Here is a 21402-nt window from a genome sequence, read left to right on the forward strand (position 1 = left end):
CTTGTTACAAAATGCTTCATTCCCCATTTGTATTTTGAGCTATAGATGCAGTAGTGTTAAATTCAAGGATCTAAGATAGCACTTTAAGGAAGAGATACATAAATCCTGGAACTAATTTAAATGAAACTCTAAATATAAACCAACCCTGCTTTGCTCTCCAAGTACTTGAGAGAGGCAACTTTGCTGGAAAGCTGACCTCTTCTCCTGTCATTCTTTGCAGCAGGAATAGAACAAAATGCAAGCTGTAAACGTTTGCTTGCTGCAAGTAAATATAGGTATGAGCGCTATCCATGTTACAATTGCATCCTGTGTCATTTTTATCTCTGTGTATCGTTTCCAGTACAGAGATGCTTGAAGGATTATTGTCTTTAGCCTTTCCTCCTCTTTTGGTTCTGTAGCTTTATTAAGCCTGGATAGAAGAAAAAGCTTTCCACTGGAGTATGCCAGCCATTTTACCTAGGAGCAATAAACAAATTTATACTACAGTTTATAAGATATTGTGCTGCACCTGTCTGTTGACAATATATACCCTATCTGTTAAAAATGACTTATTGAGGAACTATGACTGCATTGTTTAAAAGATATGAAAGGAGAATGTCAACTTTTAGAAAGATCATTTGAACAATTTGATTTGACTTAATAGGGCATAATGAATAGGATGCATTTTGGAAATATAAGTCCACAGAAGCACAGCACCAAATCATATCAACTGAGAATTCTGGAACTGTAGTTTAATATGTCAGGCACAAATTGGAGAAAACTACAAAGTGGATTTACTGTAGGTAAGTTTAAATTTTCAGTTTCTCAACATTTCTTTTAACTGATCAAGTACAGAGTAATATTTTTTTTAAAAAAACAAAAATGTGTAAAATGGTAGCAAATTTCTTGTTATTTAAAATAGAAAATGATGCAGCATAAGTAAAAAGTTCAGTATAACTGTAAATATACAAAAAAAGACACAAAGTAATGAGCAAACGTTCTGCTTTTTCCATACTTTTCTGTAGGCTGCTGATTAAGTAGAACTAGACTGGAAAGGGAAAAAATTGCTGACATGGGGAGCCCAAAAGTCTACAGCGTGTGTGAGATTTAAGATGGAATTCAGGCTATGTAGACAGACTTAATCAGTCTCTGCTCCTTTGAAATTTCAGCTGCTTCTGAGTATTTTTCCACCCAGTTTTTAGTGTAACTGGAAATATTAAATTTAGAGTAGTTGGCATCTGTCTGCAAAATGTCTTCCTTTAACAACAATCATGTTAATTGGGCTGATGAGATGCCATTTGGAATTAACTGAGAATTGTAGCAATTAAAAATGGAGAAGAAACTTGACTGAACTTGCAAAGCAAATTATATTTAGGAGACAAAAACATCTGCTGTTGAATAAATGGAAAGAAGATTTGGTAGGTAGGATATGACAACTTTAAGAAAAAGATATACTATTTCATTGAGAAATGGCAAAGACATCGCAACATCTTAAACAAAAAATAACAAAATACTAGTAAGATTACTCATCTAATCGTTTGAGTTATCTTTGTGAATAATCCTTACATTACAGATGGCAATAGAAATAGCATTTAGGCTTATATACCACCTCATAGCACTTTACATAGCACTCTGAGTGGTTTACATTGTAGAAGCATTATTATTTTTATATTGTCCCCAACAATCTGGATCATCATTTTATCAACCTTTGAAGGACGGAAGGCTGAGTCAACCTTGGGGCCATCAGATCAAACTACAGGCTGTGGACAGAGAATGGCACTTTAACCACTATACCACCAGGGTTGTGTATTGTACTGATTTATCTTTTGGGAGCTAGTTTGAATAACAAATACGACTTTAAAATTCCATAATCAAATACTCTAAAGCAATATAGAAAATTGGAAAAGTACTTTATTAATTTGTTTCAATTTTATTAATATTTTTTGCCTCTTTATCAGAATTGGTTTTATACCTCAAAATAGTTTTGGCTTTGAGATCTTTTCTTGCTTATAGTATCAGAATAGCAAAAGAATAAGAATAGCACTAGAGTATAAGTTTGAATAGTACTGTTTTTTTAAAAAAAAATATTATTTTTACAGGAATGCAACAAGGTTGTTAATTAACATGAGAAAGAAAGGAAATGAATCTATAAGTTTTGAAATTATATATGTGTATGTAAATCAAAGATTGGATTACTTTTTTGTGGTATAAATGACGTACATGAAGAGGACCTTTAAGTAACATAATTTGAAGTATTAGCATTGTAAATAAAAGTTTCTGATGTGTGTGTGTGTAAAAAATGTTGGGGTATAAGGTTAATCATTGATAATCTACAATTGTTGGGCAACTCAGAATAGAATACTATGCATACTCAATATATAAGATTATTTTAGGGTCCTGAAAAAGATAGTGTACACTGTGTTTACTGTAAAAAAAAATGAAATAGGATGTCATTATATAGTTATCTTTTGTTATATATACATGTCTCCAAGGCCTTATTTTGCAAGCACAAGATTCCATGTTGATCAGTGTCTAAATTGTGAAACTACCTGCAATCCTAAAATCCAAGGTGAAGCAGGCAGAACAATAATTCTAGTAACTAGTGTAATAGGTAATTACAATTTATTAGAAATCATATTAATGGTGTATTATATTCTGATTCTCACTCATATTCATTGAGTATTATTTCTCTGTTGTGTCTCATATACAGTATTTTATTGAGAGCCAATCTTGGAGGTGCTAAATTTTATTAAATCACTATAAGAAATTGGGATTTCCTACTAATTACCATAATTAAGAGATTTGCTCTAAAACGAGACTAAGTGTATTGTAATGGTCCTGTAGTAGTGATCATTTTCACCAAAGATATTTACATATTACTAAGGCTCAATGGTTAGACACTGAGATTGTCAGCTGGAAAGCTGACAGCTTGGGTTCGCGATCTATGCGCAGTCTGATGGGGTGAGCTCCCATTACCTGCAGCAGTTCCTGCCAGCTTAGCAGTTTGAAAGCATGCAATTGTGAGTAGAAAAATAGGTACCACTTCAGTGGGAAGGTATCATCAATCTGTGCATCTTGGTGTATATTATTCTTCCAATGACCATTGGAAGTGTCTTCGAACAATGCTGGCTTCCTCGGCTAAGAAACAGAAATGAACACTGCCTCTAGAGTTGGACACAACTGGACAGGAGAAACTTTTCCTTTTCCTTTAAGAGTCCTTTATTGCTTGTCTGAGCAATTGTGGTATTTCCAGGATGAAAGAGTAAAGAGCTTACTTTATGTGCTTTCCTGCCTGGTGGGAAGATAAGCAATTGACAAGTGGTGCATTGTTCTTAAAATTCTGTCATAGAAGTTATTCATCTCCTTTCAGAGTTCTTGAGCAAGTATGTACAAGTGTATACAGGAGGCGAGGCTATTTATTATTTGGCTTTGGATATGTGTCCCTTTCCATTTTCTGGACCTGCCAAGTCAGGATCTATGAAGACATGTTAAAGTTAGCAGTTAGATTTTCTTGGCAAGCTACAAACTATAGAGGTTTCCTCGGTTACAGTATGCAATAGCTATTTTGGTTAGTAGTTGACTCAGCATATGAACAGAGCAGTGCAAATGTCTTTCAGTGCTTGGGAAAGAATACTGCAATCTATTGAAAATCTCTAGCATGTTAGAATCTAATGAATTAGAATTTATTTTATTATTTGCAGTAGTGTAAAGAATATAAGCAAGTCAGCAAAGAAGACAGATGCCACAATGAATTGTTTCCATGTGATTTAAAACAAATGTCTCTATCTTCGCAACTGAAAAAAAGAGAGCGGTTTAAAAAAAAAGATAAACACAACTTTACTTTTTGTTTCTGACTTATATTTTGTAAATATTTTGCAGTCCTTTTTACAGGTGGTCCTCAACTTATCTTCAGTTGTTTAACACTGGGTGGAGTTATGACAGCTTTAGAAAGGGTGCTTTATGGCCTGCAAACCACACCATTGTTTACTGTTGCACCAAACTCCAGGTCACGTGACTGCATTTTAGGTACTTAGAAACTGGCCCACATGGTTGTAGCATCTTGTGGTCACGTGATTGGGCTCCATTTCCCATATCCTTCTGTTTTTTCTTCTATCTGTTCCCATTCCTTTGTGATCAACATTCAGTGAGCTCTGAAACCTATAAGTATTATGTCAAGCATTATTGGCTTATTTTTTTAAAAGTTTTTCTTCTGTTGTAAATATTTCCATTTTTACTTACTCAGAGAATACTTCAATAAAATTTGTTAAAAGTACTGTCTTTTACAAGGGACACAGTGGCTCAGTGGCTAAGATGCTGAGCTTGTCGATCAAAAGTTTGGCATTTCAGTGGTTCGAATCCCTAGTGCTGCGTAACGGGGTGAGTTCCTGTTACTTGTCCCAGCTTCTGCCAACCTAGCAGTTCGAAAGCACGTAAAAATACAAGTAAAAAAATAGGGACCACCTTTGGTGGGAAGGTAACCATTCCATGCGCCTTTGGCGTTTAGTTATGCTGGCCACATGACCATGGAGACATCTTCGGACAGCTCTGGCTCTTCAGCTTTGAAACGGAGATGAGCACCACCCCCTAGAGTCGTGAACAACTAGCACATATGTGCGAGGGGAACCTTTACCTTTACCTTTATCTTACTGTCTTTTAAGAATCTTAGTAGTCTGTTTTTCTTCCATATTAATAATTACCTAATCAAGTTGCCAAGTTCAATGAACTCAGAGTTTGTTAGGAGAACAATAGAATGCTGAAGGTGTTTTTGAAATATGCTTTTGTCTTTAGCTCTTTCAGATAATGAGGAAGAATGTGCTAATACAAGTGAAACAATTCATCAGCCTTCAAGTTCAACTCTTGTTTCTTCAAAGAAAAGGAAAAAGGTTGGTTGATTTTATTTTCACTAATAGAAGGCAATCTAGTGCACAATGAAAAACTTTTAATGAAGTCATTGTTTGCTGAACGGAAGGTACACTATTGAAATGCCTGAATATCTAAGTTTAAGATTCAAGGGGTATGTTAGAAAGTTATATAACAAGACCAGTGCAGCAAGTAACCCATCATCCCTGCCAAACACTGAGGAGGGAATCTTAAATATTTATGCATCGTTCAACTAAGTACTGATTCTGTTTCCATGTGGAAAATGTCCAGGCATATAGTCACTTCTCATTCTTGCTGAATACATGGACATGGAAGGTATCTTTGCAAGGTATATTTGAAGGAAGGACAAGACCTGTGAACTCCCAGTTCGAGACTTTTTCAGTGCATGAGAGAATATCTCACCATCTTGCCCAAATGATAAATGCAGAAAAGAGATCTACCTTATTATGAGCTCTAATATTTGGGAAATAATTATGCCATTATAATACAAATATCAGCTTTATTCTACTTTGCATTGCGGTTAAGTCATACAATATGCAAGAGAGTGGGAAAAATTCAAGCTCCATATTAAAACAATATCTCTTTTAGGCTAGAGATCAAGATCAACAAAAACTAAGACCTTTATACCATTAAAATATCCCTTGCAGATTTTTTAAATGTAATATTTAAAACTTCATCTTAACTGATTGATAACAATATATTCAGTCAATGTTATAATAAATATTTTATGACTATACAGTTTGTTTTTGTCCAATTTTTTAAAAGGCCTGTTTTCCTTTTGTTCCTTTATATTGCCATGGAATAGTTTCTGTTCTTCTGTTGATCTTAATAGAAAATGAACATGATTTCAAAAATTCTCATTTCCTGTAAAGTCTTGGCTGCCATGTACATGCTATATCATTGCCTTTGTATTTTAAAGTTCTTCCAAACGCCAGCTCATAATCTTCATTTTTTTTCTTCCAGACTACAGAATGCTTCCTCAATGTTGAGAAAGAGAAATTTAAGGATGAAAAAGAAATTGAAATGAAGCCAAAGAGAAAAAGAAAGGTAATTCCTGATTAATATTTTGAATGAATATTAAAAATCATACAGATTTTTTATTTCATAATAATGATTGTTTAAAATAATACATGATATATTAACTAGTCTCAATATCATTTATATTTCTTCTGTTACTTTTCACTCTCCCTCCAGTTCAAGGAAAAATACAATTGTAATATAATCTAAAATATTCTATCCAAAAATCCTATTCTAAGTGGAACTGAACTTGGAATGTAATCTATATGTATATTTGTGTATCTAATATAAAAATAAATATATTATTTTTCTGAGTCTATTAGTCATATTTTGCCATTCTTAGTAAAAAGCATCTCAAGGGCCTGGTGGCTCAGCAGACTGATAGCATTGTGATTAACACCAGCTGTCTGCAATTACTGTAAATTCGAAACTCACCAGGCTCAAGGTTGACTCAGCCTTCCATCCTTTCTAAGGTAGGTAAATTGAGGACCCAGTTTGTGGGGGCAATAAGCTGACTTTGTATAAATATACAAAAGTATGAAGGCTATTGCTTAACGCATTGTAAGCTGCCCTGAGTCTCCGGAGAAGGGCATCATATAAATCAAATTAAAAAAAAAAAAGGATGGCTGATATATTTATCACTACATATATTCCCAGGTAATAGGATACGGACAACATTGTGTTGGTTTAAAATGTAGTTTCTAGATTAGACTTCCTAATTTGCACGCTTAAATTGGTTGCACTACTGACCATAACATGACTCAATGCATGGAAATCTAATGTGCACCTCATCTCCTTGTTAAAAAGTGATGTATCAAACCTTCATTTGACCAAAAGCATGATGGGAAGAGGCAATACTGTATGGAATATTATGCCTTGCAATTATTTATTTATATTTGCCTTTATTATTTTTACAAATAACTCAAGGGAGTGAATATATCCAACAAATCTTCCTCCTCCTGGCAATTTAAGAGGAGTAAATATTAAAAAGCAAAGAATAGTCATTTAGGGTAAATAGGTGTTGCAAATACATTTTGTCACCCTTATCGCTATGATGTAGGCCCGAATAAGTCTAATGTTTGGTCAGGTTCACTCTTTGTCTTTCTTCAGCGGCGCTCAGGGCCTCTGCCTATTCAGGCTGCAACCGAGGCTTTAACTGAACTACTAGACAGATCTTCAGGGGAAAACCCACATGCCCTATGGAATCCAGTAGGGGTCATTAGTTGTCTAGGTAGGCCACCCTAACAGACTATGGCTCCCTGTAGGGTTGACTGATCCCAGTGAGCCAGAGGACAACCCAAGACTGATCTTTCCATGTAACAGACTGATGGTAATGTCTCCAAAGCCATATCACCCTATAACTGACCCGAGACAAAAACCATTTCTAATTTGTGACACACACACACACACAAACATTCAGGTATACATTATTTTGAAAAAGTCCATAGTTGCCATGAATACCATGGATTCCTGAACCACTCCACATTTAACAGCACTAGGTGGCAGGTTATATTCTCCAAGAACCAAAAACCTCAGCCTGGCAATAGAATCCAGCAGTTTAGGCAGGGAAGCAACAATCCCAACTATTCCAGAATATTTAACCAGAGTCTCAGTTCTGTTATCCATGAAGCAGAGTCCCTAAACATCTTCAATGACTCACAAGTGACAATACCATCCATGGTATTTGAGAAAGGGGGTGAAGAGATGCTGCCTAGAGGCATCTTGCCATCAGGTAAGAGTGGGTATAGTCTAAAGCTACATAATAGCTGGAGAAAGAGGCTCAAGAGGGACTATCCCTAAGTTCTCAAGCTATAAAGTATACAATGGGAGCTTTGCATTTTCAAACCTGCAAAGTTGATGTCAACCTTCCCAGATATATCAGATAGGAAACAGGCCAGTCAAGCTACTGCTACTTTATTATAAGTCTACCTTTACAAAATCTTGCAAGTTTAAAAGCTGCTCTCCTCTAGGCACTTTGCAACTGTAAGGTACCTGACACTCTTAGGGAGTCCCCACTATGATTGCTGGAAATAATTATTTTTCCCAGTAGGCACTTTCTCACATCTGCATAACAGCAGAATTAGGAAGTCTGGTAACAGAAACATGGTAAGCAATTCAAAAAACATTTATTTGTGTGGATGAAAAAAACGGGCAAGGCTGCACATTCTTCAGGCTATTCATGAAACTATGCACTGTTTTTGTTTTGTTTTTTATTATCATTTTATTGTTATTCATGTTATTTTGTCAAGACTGAATCTATTGTTGTTGTAAGCCAGGGGTACCTAACTCGCGGTGTCATGTTATCACTGACATATTGCGACTTTCCCCCCCTTCACTAAACTGCTGGTGAGCATTGGCAGCACATAACGCATCCGGCCCGTGGGCTGCGAGTTTGACATTCCTGTTGTAAGCAATAACATTTTTCAAGTATTAGGATATAAATGGCTATCATTGTCTAGTTTAGAAGCAAATGAAAAAATTGCAATGTATTTATTAGCTCCACACCATATGGATTATGCTTTCCTTTTTTTCCTTTCCTTTTTTAGAAGAAAATTTCTGATCTTCTCACAGAAACTGTACCAAAGCCAGGTGTCCCAGCAGATGTACAAAAAATGCTCAATGAACATTTTGGAGCTAAGCGTTCTGTGATTGAACTGGAAGAATTAAAACTGCCAGGTAATAAGGAGAGTATCAGTGAGGTACTACTCAGGATATTATTTAAAAAAACAGTTTGTAACAACTTTTCTTTCTTATTAAGTATTATTTGTGTATGATTTCTGAGTATTGTTTGACAAAAACAAATAAACAAAACATACCTTCTGATAGCTCCTAGACTTTTCATATGCTGCTTTTAGAGATGTGATGTTTGTGTGAACTAATTAGTCCATATGGACATGAAGATATGATGGCTATGTGGTTTTGACAGAACATTTATCATCAGCATAATCATAAAAATTGTACGGGTCACATATATAGGATTCTTAGGGAGACAGGCATTCGTACTCATACCACAAACTTTCACTATCTTATGCCTGGCAGCCAGGATTTCAAATGAATAAAACTCTATATAAATATAAACAAGGGCTTTTTAATTGATCTCTCAGATATTTTTAATTGATCTCATTGATTTAATTGATCAAAGTTTTGGAATCACTTAATTGAGGCATAGAATAAAATTTAAATTAGCAAAGCAGAGTAGAATTATTTTGTTAACGAGAAGATGTGCAGCTAGCTTGCTCCACCGTTTTGCACCTTAATGCACCATAACACAATGTCTTAATCAGTGTCCTGTAATCAATTGCCTTATTACATTGCTATACAGTATCAATACCTGATTTCTATTAGCTTTTTTTTTTTTAGTACCCTATAGTGTGACAAATCTTTGAATAAGGTATTATTTACAGTAATTACAATGAAAGAAAGATTCACTGGAATTTCTACATGAAGAAAAGATATGAATTTCAAGAGAGTTCTGGTACAAGATTGTGATCTTCTTATATTTGAATAATTCATTATTGTTGTCCATGCTGACTTGCTATATATGTCATGGATTTATACTTTTATTCTGCTTTTAAATAAATTGTCCTGGAATATAGAATGTAGAGCACTATGTGAATACTTATTTTATTTAGTTAACAAAATACTTTATAAATAACAGAGCTGTGTGATTGAAAATGAGAAAAAGTTTTGGAATCACTAAATAATTCTCAAAATTTCATAACGAGCTATTGGAGATATTTAAGAATGCTTCTATGTAAAGTTTTTATTATAGAGTTGCCCTGCCATGTTCATGGATATTTGTAAGAAGGAAGTTTACATCTTTTATTTATATTTATCCTATGTATATGTGGGTTTTTGTATTTAGAATGTTTTTAATCACTAAAGAAATCCCATTAAGGGAAGCAACATAGCATACCTGTGCAATATTGTTGCTGAGGGCTAATGATAGTCTGAAACTCACTTTGGATTTGCTGTTCTGGGCTGGGCTAGTGGCTTAACAGTTTGCACATTCTGTTTTGTCATAATGCTTGACTCTGGTCTCAAATGAGAAAGCTACAAAGTATCTCATCACAAATACATCCAGTTCAATAAAAATATCTTTAAGGATAATGGAGAGATAACTTTGAAAAGAATCTAAATTGGGTTCAATATTTGTTCCCATCATTTGGTTAATCCACTTTAAAGCTTTTTGTTATTAATTTTGGGTGCTTGCAAAATTCTGCTTTCTGAAAGAGTATTTTGCCTGGCTTATAACAAAGCAGCTTCCTGAAAATTTAATCCAAGGTTTTAGCTGTAGCATTAAGCAACAATAGTTGTCTATTATGGTTTCAGATTCCTGTTTCCTCCCTGCCAATGATCTCACCCACAGCTTTTCTTCCTACCTGAAAGAAAGTAAGTAGTAATTTAGTCAGAAGTCGTTCTATGTCATTCTTTTCTTAAAAGGCTTAAAATAATTTGAGATAATATACACATTTATGTTAATTGTGTGTTTATATTATGCTTTTTCAGAAAATGCTTACTTTATAGTATAAAGTATTATTCTGTCATGTTGAACAATGTAGCTTCTAGTTTCACATGCTATATTCATAATATACATTGTATGTAATTGAATGCTGATAATCAAAATCCAAATAAGGAGAGCAAACAATTTTAATAATTCCTCTGTTAAAGCTGAATTGAAAAATGGACTTAAATATGTTTAATTTTGAAACAAAGTTAAAATTTCATAAAGTTTCAATAAAGTTGCTTTATTTTCAGTTATACTAACAAATATTACACTTGAGAGCTTATAAAACCCATTTTGGGTTTTAAATTCAGGCCAAAATTGTTTAATACTTTTAACGATTTTAAAACTGTTGTTTGTATTCTGTGTTTTTAATTGGCTATACACCGCCCCGAGTCCTTTGAGAGAAGGGCGGTATATAAATTAAATTATAAATAAATAAATAAAAATAAATAATAAAGATTATGATAAAAACAATAATGAAAAAGAAAAAATGCACCTTACTTACAGTCTCCATTTAATCTGATGAAGCCAATACAGAAACTCCTCTGATAAAATGGATGATCCCTGGGCTTTATGTAACTCTCAGCCACATCATGCCTTCAAATTCTTGCCCATTCTTTTTTGCAGAAGAAATAATATAATAATATAAACTTGTTTGGTTTATATGACATTGGAGGTAAATCTTTGAGACTGATTAAATTAGTGAGATGCTATTTTAGCAACATTATTGATTAAATAATGCTTGGGACATAAGTTGATTATATTGCGAGTATCATTTTAGCAAATAGCAGAGCTAGTCTGAAGTTATGACAGTCTTGGAAAGGTGCTTTATGGCCCATAGAACACTTATGGCTGTTGTAAACCATTGTGCTGGCTCTCCCTCGTAGCCATGTGATCACGATCTGGGTGCTTGGCAATTTGTTCACAGATATGCCTAGTGCCAACAATTGTGTGCTTGCCATTTGCAATTTACTCTGTCAACTCCTCAGAATGTCAATGAGGAAGCCTGAAAATGTAATCCAAGTCCTTAGTTACAGCATTAAGCAACAATAGTTATCTATTATGGCTTCAGTAGGGTGGAGAAACAGAGTTCAATCCCTAATGATTTGAGTACCATTTCTGCACCCTTCCACTTGCAGAGGAGAGATGACATTTTCCTGCAGGGTGCAGAAATGGAACTTTTATCCTGATGGTTTGAGCTCCATTTCTGCACCCCGCAGAAGTTCCCTTCCAACATGGAGGTGAGTTGAACTCCTTCAGTGGGATGGAGAAACAGCCCACATGCTAACAATTTCAGCTCTGTTTCTCCATGCCACTGAAAGAATTAAGGTGAAGGGGGACCTGAATGGAATCAGGCATGAAGGGGAGCTGAATTCAATCAGTGAGTCCCTGATTCTTAATTAGACAAGAGGATACCAAAATCTAAGCAGAAAGCAAAGTGATACAGTAGTCAGTTCTCCAGGTGGATGAGAGATGCCGTAGGAGGCCCAGCGCAGGTCATGTGCACATGAAATGCTTGGATTTTGGCAGGGAGGATTTTCAGCTCCTGATCATTGTGTCTTCCGTTTCCCTGAATCACCTTGCAGTCCTTACTCTGTTCACTTAATGGCCTGTATGATCACTTATGACTATATCCAGGAGTGCCAGGATTGCAGTCATTGAGCAAAGCAGTCACATGGGTAGTCACATGACATCTTATTTAAGATTCACTCAACGATCTAAATACCAGACTCAATTGCATTTGTAAATTGAGAACTACCTGTGAAAAATATGCCTCTTTAAGACTTTGCAGGGGCTGGGACTAGATGTTTTCTAAGACTCTTTCCAATTTTTAAATTTCATGTCTCTAAGATACAGTTTTAATAGAGTAAAGATTCCTAACAATAGTTATTGCATACTTAAATAGCAGATTTATCCAAATACATTTGTAGAGATCTTCAGTTTGACGCTATTATACATTATATCTTTGACTTAATTTGTATCGAGAGTGTTTTATCTTCATTTGGCACATCCCAGTGACAAAAAATGTAAACTGCTTACAGAATTTAGATAGTTATATTAATGTCAAATAGCCTGGTGAAGTTGCTCTTAAGAAAGTTCGCATTATTTGACAATAGTTTATGTAATGACCAATCTGATTATAGCCAAGGTATTAGCAGGATTGAGCAAGGGTTTGTATTTTCTAGAATTTTGTGACAATGGCATAGCTTCTCTGTGGGCTTCATGTTAAGTTCCACCATAACAATATTTGAGTCTTTTTTTTCTTGCATGACTACACATTGTCTACTTTTTAATGTAAAGCACTGGAATTCGAAGAGTTGGGATTGCATAGTATAAAATATTCTATAATAATATTATAGAATATTATCTTCTATTTATCTTCTATTTAACTTATCTATTAATATGTATACTTAACTTTGCTAGTTGTTTTCTTGTTTAATTCATTAGTATTTTTCTTTTTTTTTATTCTTTTATGTATTCAAGAAGAGTATGGTAAGCTATTATTTAGGATGCACTTTAATTTCTCATTACAGAATATATCAAAAGTCAGGCAGATCCTATAAATTTATTATATAAATAACATTAAATGTTCAAATTTGTGGCCGATTTTTTTCTAAATACTTCCTTACTTGGTTGATACATGATCTTCGAACATTCCTAAGTACAGTAACATTAATAAAGTTAATAAAACATTGTGATTGGCCTATGCTTTCTGGCTTTTGGTACACTGTATATCTACTTTTAAAATAAAGAAGCTGTTATGTGATCCATTTATTTAGGACATTAGTTAATTTGTGTAGGCACAGGCTGTGCTCCATTAGCAGGCTACCTCACTATTTTCTAATATAATGTCGCATTACTGCATTTATTGAATCTTTGTTTTTTACATTTCAGTCTGTCCTAAATGGGCAAAGCTCCGTAAAAACCACACAGAGAAGTCATCAGTGGTGATGCTGGTAATTTGCAGCTCTGCTCTCCGGTGTCTGGAACTCATCAGGTATCTTGTTTGCCACTAGGAGAGAATCCTTCTAAGGTTTTCCTCAAAACCACCGAATTAAAGGGACAACTAGGGTATCAAGTTTTCTCAATCACTATTGGTAATAGGATTGGGTCATTCTCTAAATCCTGGTCTCACAATACTTGGGAAACATACTTGGGTGTAGTCCCAGCCTATATTTTGCATTTTTATGCATTTTTTAAAAATAAAAAGTGATTCATATATGCAAAGTATTAATTCAGGAAATGAAATAATAAATGCATCCTAATCCATTGCATCCTAATCAAGTCAGGTGACATTAGCTATCAGTAGGCTGTGTGAAAAACTTGAAAGAAGCAGCTGCAAGATGTCTTGACTTAGCTTCCACTTGCACGAGTCTTCAGGATCGGAACCTGAACCTTCTTGCATCCAGAACAAAAATATTCCTTTTTCCTCCTGGCTGAGGAAAAAAAAACTCCATAAGTATGGCTTTCAAGTTACAGAATGGAATTATATATATATTTCTGTTTTCATTTTCTTTTGGATACATTTGGTGTTCTAATTTTAGTGCAAAAATTCTGTCATTTTCATGTTTTCAGTTTTCTTTTATTAACAGTATATTCTTTCTTAGATCAATGGCAACATTCAAAGGAGATGGGAAGGTTATGAAATTATTTGCAAAACATTTAAAGGTAAATACAGTCAAAGGGAAGTACTATAATTTTATTTAAACATAAATACAGTATATTTTGTGCAAGTATATGTATATAGCCTTCCTTCCTTCCTTCCTTCCTTCCTTCCTTCCTTCCTTCCTTCCTTCCTTCCTTCCTTCCTTCCTTCCTTCCTTCCTTCCTTCCTTCCTTCCTTCCTTCCCTCCCTCCCTCCCTCCCATTTCTTCTTTTAAGGAGTGTGTGAATTACCATAATAGCTTGATGACTGGCATAGAACATCTAAGCTCTAAAGAAATACATAATATTTCATTTGCCAAGGAAGCATACATTTGAAAAAAGGCAACATGTGTACATAATTCTGCATTGTGTACGACTTTTGGAGCAGGAGAACAACTGAGAAACAATTTGTGTTCAGACATGAAAAATCAGCAATTACATGAAAACAAGTTGACAAACCATTGGGCTCTGCCATAAAGTAGATCTGGCTCAATTATAGATTTTTAGCTTTGCTGTGTTGTTTTTCCATGTAACAACATTGAATTTCCATATAGAGTTATCATGTAGTATGCTTTTGAACCTTTTAGGAAAAAAGAAGAAATGGTTATAATTAAGTTTCTTGTCTCCTACCTTTTCCCCTTTCTGCTTTCTTGAAATAGATACAAGAACAAATGCAAATACTGGAAAAAGATGTTGTTCATGTGGGAGTTGGGACACCTGGAAGGATAAAAGCACTAATACAACAAGGTAGAAAGTTACAGTATAACTTGAAGTTATGTGAAAATGAAACATAATTATTTCTCAACTATTCCAATCATAGGAATAATTTTAAAAAGTTAAGAATTACTGAACGGGTATAGGAACTGCTGCACAGAAGGTGTTAAGTGAATTCATTAAAGCAGTGTCATGACACAAACCCTGTCCCTTTTGTGTGTGCAATTGTATCACTTCATGCCCATCTAGAATACCATTCAGAAACTTCAACTGGTCCAGAATACAGCAGCACATACAGTAATAGGGCCCCTAGGTTTATTCATTTAACGGTTCTGTTGCGCAAGCTACACTGGGTGCCAGTTTCTTTCCAGATACTATTCAAGATGCTGGTCATCTCTTTTAAAGCCCTATGTAGCATATGGCCGGGCTACCTGTGGGACCGCCTTTCCCTAAGGACCCTTCCCTTCCCCCAAATATTGTCTTCTGATTGGAACCAGGAAGCATGGTTTTTCTGTCGCAGCCGCTGAACTATGGAACATTCCGCCCCCTGAAATTCGGCAGGCTTCCACCCTTTTAGCCTTCCGTAAGGCTAAAAGACCTGGCTTTTCTTCCTTTTGTGTCAAAATGGGAAGATTTCATACTCAGAAGCTTATCAGGATCTTCGCTTTAAACAGCTGCGATGGACAGGGCTAAATCTGCAAAAGTTACCTGACTTGGAATTGAATAGCAACAAAACAACTCTAAGAATCATTTTGACATGCAAATGTTCTGTCTTCATTGCCATTTTTCCTTTCTCCTCAGAAGGCCTTAAGCTGACTTCCTTGAAATATTTTATCTTAGACTGGAACCATAGGGATCAGAAGTTAAGAAGATTAATTGACATCCCAGAGGTACAAACTTTTGTCTCTGCATGTTGCTTGTTGGATGCTGACGGTGACATTTTAGTTTATACTCTAGACCAGGACTGTCAAACTCGCATCGTCACGGCGTTGTCATGTGATGTATCAGGACTTTTTTCCCTTTCGCTAAACCGGGCGTGGGAGTGTCCAGCGCATGACGCATCTGGCCTGCGGGCTGCAAGTTTGACCCCCTGCTCTAGACTTTTAAGAGAAGGGAAGTAGGTGTCAGAGTTCCAAGTAACACCCCCAACGAAAGAAGGCTCTGAGGTTAAAAGTTCCTCAAAGTTCCATTTTATACATTCCAAATTGAAAAGTTGCTTTGTTTACAATTTCTGTTACAGATTATAAGACTATATCCCATTTCACATATAATACAAACACAAACCTATATTTATCATTTCTAGTCTACATAACAAAAGTTGCAGCCAGTTGTTCATTGACTGATAAACAATTGACTTATCATCATCATCAAAATTCTCACAATTCCTGGCAGATAGCAAGTTTTTATCTTGAATCAATACCCATAAAATTACCATAATTTAAATTAAATCTAAATAATAAAACATGTTAAAATTAGAAAAAATATTAAAATCAAAATAAAGATAGCAATGCAACATAAGGATCTCAAGCCACAATTGCTTTACAAAAAAAGTAAGCCTGTACAGATCTTTAGGATATTAAAAGTAAGGGGCCAGATTTTGAGGGAAAGCCTATCTCAGAACAATTTGATCTGAACTCATCAAAATAGTGATACTTTAGTTCCTTATTCTCAAATTGTACAGCAATTGTAGATCATAGCTGATCATAAAACAGATCTAGAAATCATTTAGCAAATCTTTGGCTGATTTGCTGATAAGAATTTCTGATCCTGCTTTCAAATCCTAATCTCTATCTAAAGAGGGAGTTTTTAAAAATGTTTAACACTTACACTAATTAATCTTGTACTTATGAAATAAACTTCAGTGATAAAGCAAGACATCTGAATATAAAGTTTCCATCCAGAATAACTAAAATAAGTTACATTATTATTCTTGCAATTAATACATAAATTTCATATTTCATAATTTTTTTAAAAAGGACAGTAATATAAAGAATAAATTGAAAAATGCCACATTTATATACAAACATATATAATACTCTTTTCCTATAATAATGGTAAAGTTATCTAATAGGGTCTACAAAAATGTCAAAAACTAAAGAGACAATGTGCCCCCTTGTGGCCTTTTTTCAAATGTGAAATTTACATATTAGCTACTACAGTTAATAAAACATCTATTAAAAAGATGCTGGTGTCTGCAGGAATATGTCCTTATAGCAATAATTGTATCTTTTCATTCTTTCTGGATGTTTTTCATTTTTAAAAAGTTACATTTATTTTATTTATTACATTTATTCTTTACTGCAATCTCACAGAACTCTCATCAGCTTTATGGAATATGAAAACCATTGGAAGCAAAATAAAGTAATAAAATCCTAACAATCTAAAAAAAAAAAAATCCAAAACCAGGTGTCATTCCTCAAATGCCAAAACAGCCTCTGTCAAGGTTGAAACTTTAATGGGAGGCTATTTCAGAGGACTGGACTTCTTCAGAAAAGCAGTACCTCTGAGCTCTTCCATCCCACAAATTTGAGCTTCCTCAAAGCATTTGGGCTAATTCTGAATGTAAACTGATGCTAAGATATAAAGAGCATTCTATAGATAAAACCAATACTTCAAATTGTAGCCAGTCTCTTATAGAAAGTCAATGCAGGGCCCATGGCACACAAGGAATGGGCTTCCATTAGCGAACACTAGGAGGTACCTGAACTGCTGCATATTAGACCAAGTAAAGCTTCTAAGTGGTCTTTAAAGGCAGCCAGCTGTGGCACATATCACAGTAATCTAAGGAAGTAATGATGAGGGCATGCGTTGTAGTACAAAGGTTCTTGCATAAAAGTAGGGCTGCAAATGGCATATTAGTTATGCTGGTCTCCTTGCCTTTCTATTGTGTTAGGAACCAGAAGTCCAAGAGTACACTCAGATCACAGACATGTCTCTTCAGTGGTAGACCTTCCTCCCAAGATACATCACTCTCAAAGGATCTTCTTCATCCAGACCCTCACTTACCCATCTTTTCCCATCCAGACTCAGTCTCCTGTCACTGGGACAAGACCTAGCAACTTCACAAACAACCTGGGATAGAGCATTTAGCTGACCAGAGTGACACACTTTATTTTGTCACCAATTTTTTTTTAATGAGCAGCAAAGTATAGCAGTAACCCCACTAGAAATTGGTTTAAGTTAGCTTCTTTAGTGATAGTACGTAATTGTTACTCACCCCATTAAAATTAAAAAAGATTTTCTAAAACTTCAAACAAGTATGTTAAATTTTCTTTGTAAACAAGTTCAAGAATTTTTACAGAAAATTTTAATTATTGTAGTTAAGCTACTGGTTTAGAATAGTTAATTAGTTAATAGTTAATTAGTAAACGATTTCTGCAGGTTTGACCTATTATGCATGCTAATTAACACTTAGTACTTGATATCTAAATATTTATAGGGGCTATTATGCAAATATTAAAATAGAACTGCAGGTTTTTAGCTCTGTATGCTTAAATTTGTAAAAAAAAAAGTGCATTAATTGTAATGCTGGTAAATTTTTTTTTCAGATAAAAAAAGAAACAATTGAGCTTCTAGAAATGGAATTAATCAAGTTATGCCGAAATGGCTCTGTGAAGTTGGGACTTTTTTAATGATTATTTCTGTAGTTCATTCTATCATCTGTCGGCCTCTGCTGTGTTGAGCTGCCTTTAAAAGTGCACAAAGCTGAAGATGTGTGCAGATACTTTTATTGTCCATCATTCTTTTGTAATAAAACAATATTTTGTGTGAAGATCTCCACTGTAATTTTTTCAAATTTCTATCACAGAAGGCCTAAAAGTTGTTTTAAAATCACATACCTAAGAGAAATGAATTGAAATAATTAGAAAACATGATTCAAATCATATATCTACTACAAGACAAGCTATCTTAGCTGCAAGCTGCCCCCACTCCATCTGCAACACAATAAAAAATAGCTTGCCTTGAAAAGTGCTAGAGAAACATGGGGATTCTTATCAGATATGGAAAATATTCTAAATCTGTTGTCACCTTCACAATGAGGTTGTAATCCAGTTTCCCTCAAAATTCAGTCATTATGCAACCCTTAAAGCAAAGAATAATTTCTTCTCATGCTCCTTTGCATTGGGAAGAATATGTATGTACGTATATGTATTCTGTCCTAGCAATTAAAAGACCCTTGATACAGAGCGAAAAGTGTTAGTTTTGTTGAACTATCCAGCATCAGCAAGCTTAAAAAAAGGAATTCAGTTTTTTAAAAAATATTTTTCCTGCTTTACGCTATGCAAGTTTCTTTTTTTTACAAAATAAGCATCCCACATTGTGCATTTTATTTTAAAAGCTTTTAAGTTACATTTAAAATTGTTATAGATATTACCTAATATAGTAACATATACAGTGACTACAGTATGCTGAGGTAAGGACATGCCAAGGTAAGAAAGTACATTCTAAGAAAATAATCACCCATGACTATGTGCATTCATTCTTCCTTGAACTATAGCAATGACCACTCTGCACATTTCAAATTCATTTATGAGATACAGTATTAACTTAAGGCAAACAAAAAATGTAAGAATTTTGCAAGAAGGTTGTTTTTGCCAATATGTAGGACCTGGCATTAGTACCTAAAAAGTGGTGCTGTAATTTAAGAACGCTGTTTTCATCTGACATATATACTGTATTTATACATTTCCATTTCTCATGTATCTCCTTATACGATGTTGTAATATTTGATGTGAAAAGCTTTTATGAACATAAAAAGGAAGATCCACTTGATTGTATATTGTAAATAAGCTAAGGCTAATGGCCTGAATATATGCCATACTTCCAATTAGACACTTTACATAAATGTATGTAAATTCTAGTAAGAAATTAGAAAGCAGCCTTAGTGGCATTTAATTGTGATATTTTGTAGTCATTTATGGGAAATGTCACATATGCAAAATTGTAGTTTTGCATATGCACACATATAGCCATTTTAATTGGCTTAGATTAAAAATCCTTTTTTTAAAAAAATAACTAGAATTTCAGCAGACAAGTTTCAGAAGACTCAGTACTATTTATCAAGCCTAGGTTATTTTATTTCACTAGGCACTGGGAAGTTAGCTGAAATGGTTTTTCTCATTTTATGCCATTTGACATTTTAGGTCGTGTAACTAAGTATGTAGTTATTTTTAATGTTAATCTATTAATACTGTTAATAAATATATACAGTATTAGTATAATTATGAAATATTAAAGTATCAAGATTTGATCTGCATCATTAAATGCACCTGTACAATTCAGTTTGAAGAACTTAGATTCCAATTCCACTTGTAAACCAAGAGTAAAAATGAAAGTTATAACTGATAACTGCAAAACAGTCATTATCACTTAAATATTTGGTTTACTTTCCTTGTGTTTTCCTTTCTAGAAATGTGCTTTGATAACAAACAGGAACTATTAAATTATATGCTATCAGGAACTGTCTCTGTTATAACCACAAGCTACATCCATAGCATTCCAATATGATTTGGTGTAAAATGGCAAATAAGTCTATTAACAGCAGCAGAACTGAGCTTAAGGGCAAGAAGTAACAGATGGAAGATCATTAAAGAGTGATACAACCTAGAATTAAGAAAGTTCCTGAAAGTGAGAACAATCAGTGGATTGTCTCCAGAAGTTGAGGGTGCTCCATTACTGAATATTTTCAAGAAGATGGGCAACCATTTTTACAGAACAGTATAGGTTCTCCTGCAAGAGTAGGGAGTTAAGAGTAGAAAATCACCCATCCTATATTCACACACAAATTTCTTCAGTCCATTCTGGCAGGTATTTTACTCACATGAGTTGGAAAGAATCACATAAAAGAAAGAATACAAAGAATATGCAGAAGTATAAAATCTATACATCACTTGTTCTCACACATTCAGCCTTTAGAGTACCATAGTTACAGAATAAAAAATAATTTACATATAATTTGTATAAATAAAAACATGAGGAATGGAGTAAGGCACAAGAGCAAATTTCTATGGAATTGAAATTAAACATTTTATATTACACAGTTGTGATTGTCATGATTAAATTTACCAGTGAGCTAACTTAAGATATTGTGTATTTAGCAACACTATACACAATAGTCTTTTGACTTATACATTCACAACACATTTAAAAGTCCATAAAACTGGGCTATTGTATATCAAAGGATATTCGATTTTGTCATCACTACAGTGCTGATAAATACAGTATAAAACAGCACTTTTTCATGTGCTTTCTTGATACATAGTTAAACATGGTAAAAAGGAAAATGCATTTGCAATGTAATATGTTTGTGTTCAATACTTTTCTTTGTACATAAGGTCACTAATCAATTCAAATATATACATTTCGAGAAAGAGAATTACAAGATTAAGTACCTTTAATTCTAAGCTAAACACGTAACTTTGAACTTTTAAAATGATCAGCTCATTAACAATAATTTAAATCTCAGTCTACATCAAGCAGCAATTTGTCTTTAATTTTTTTTGCCACATTTTAATGTAATTGAAAACAGAATTCACAATTTAAAAGCTACCAGGGTGTTTTTCTTGAGGCATAAAAGTATTTAAAAACATTTGGGAAAAAAGCTGTACATTTATAAATGTATGAAAATCCTGACCTGTATTTGCAAATGTATGCACAAT

The 21402-nt window shown here is 34.2% G+C and overlaps 1 protein-coding gene across 1 annotated transcript in view; it reads left to right on the top strand.

Annotated features, from left to right (window-relative positions):
- Nucleotides 1–18474, top strand: part of CMSS1 (cms1 ribosomal small subunit homolog) — a 192840-nt gene extending 174366 nt beyond the window's left edge. The window contains 9 exon segments of the mRNA XM_070942746.1: nucleotides 4768–4862; nucleotides 5824–5907; nucleotides 8424–8553; nucleotides 10210–10269; nucleotides 13280–13382; nucleotides 13993–14053; nucleotides 14689–14776; nucleotides 15545–15633; nucleotides 18292–18474. Coding sequence (XP_070798847.1) covers nucleotides 4768–4862; nucleotides 5824–5907; nucleotides 8424–8553; nucleotides 10210–10269; nucleotides 13280–13382; nucleotides 13993–14053; nucleotides 14689–14776; nucleotides 15545–15633; nucleotides 18292–18375 — 794 coding nt within the window. The 3' untranslated portion in view covers nucleotides 18376–18474.
- The last annotated feature ends 2928 nt before the right edge of the window (nucleotides 18475–21402 follow it).

This window comes from Pituophis catenifer, unplaced genomic scaffold, assembly GCF_029215685.1.
Source record: "Pituophis catenifer annectens isolate HBS135680 unplaced genomic scaffold, rPitCat1.0.hap2 SCAF_4, whole genome shotgun sequence".
NCBI lineage: Eukaryota > Metazoa > Chordata > Lepidosauria > Squamata > Colubridae > Pituophis > Pituophis catenifer.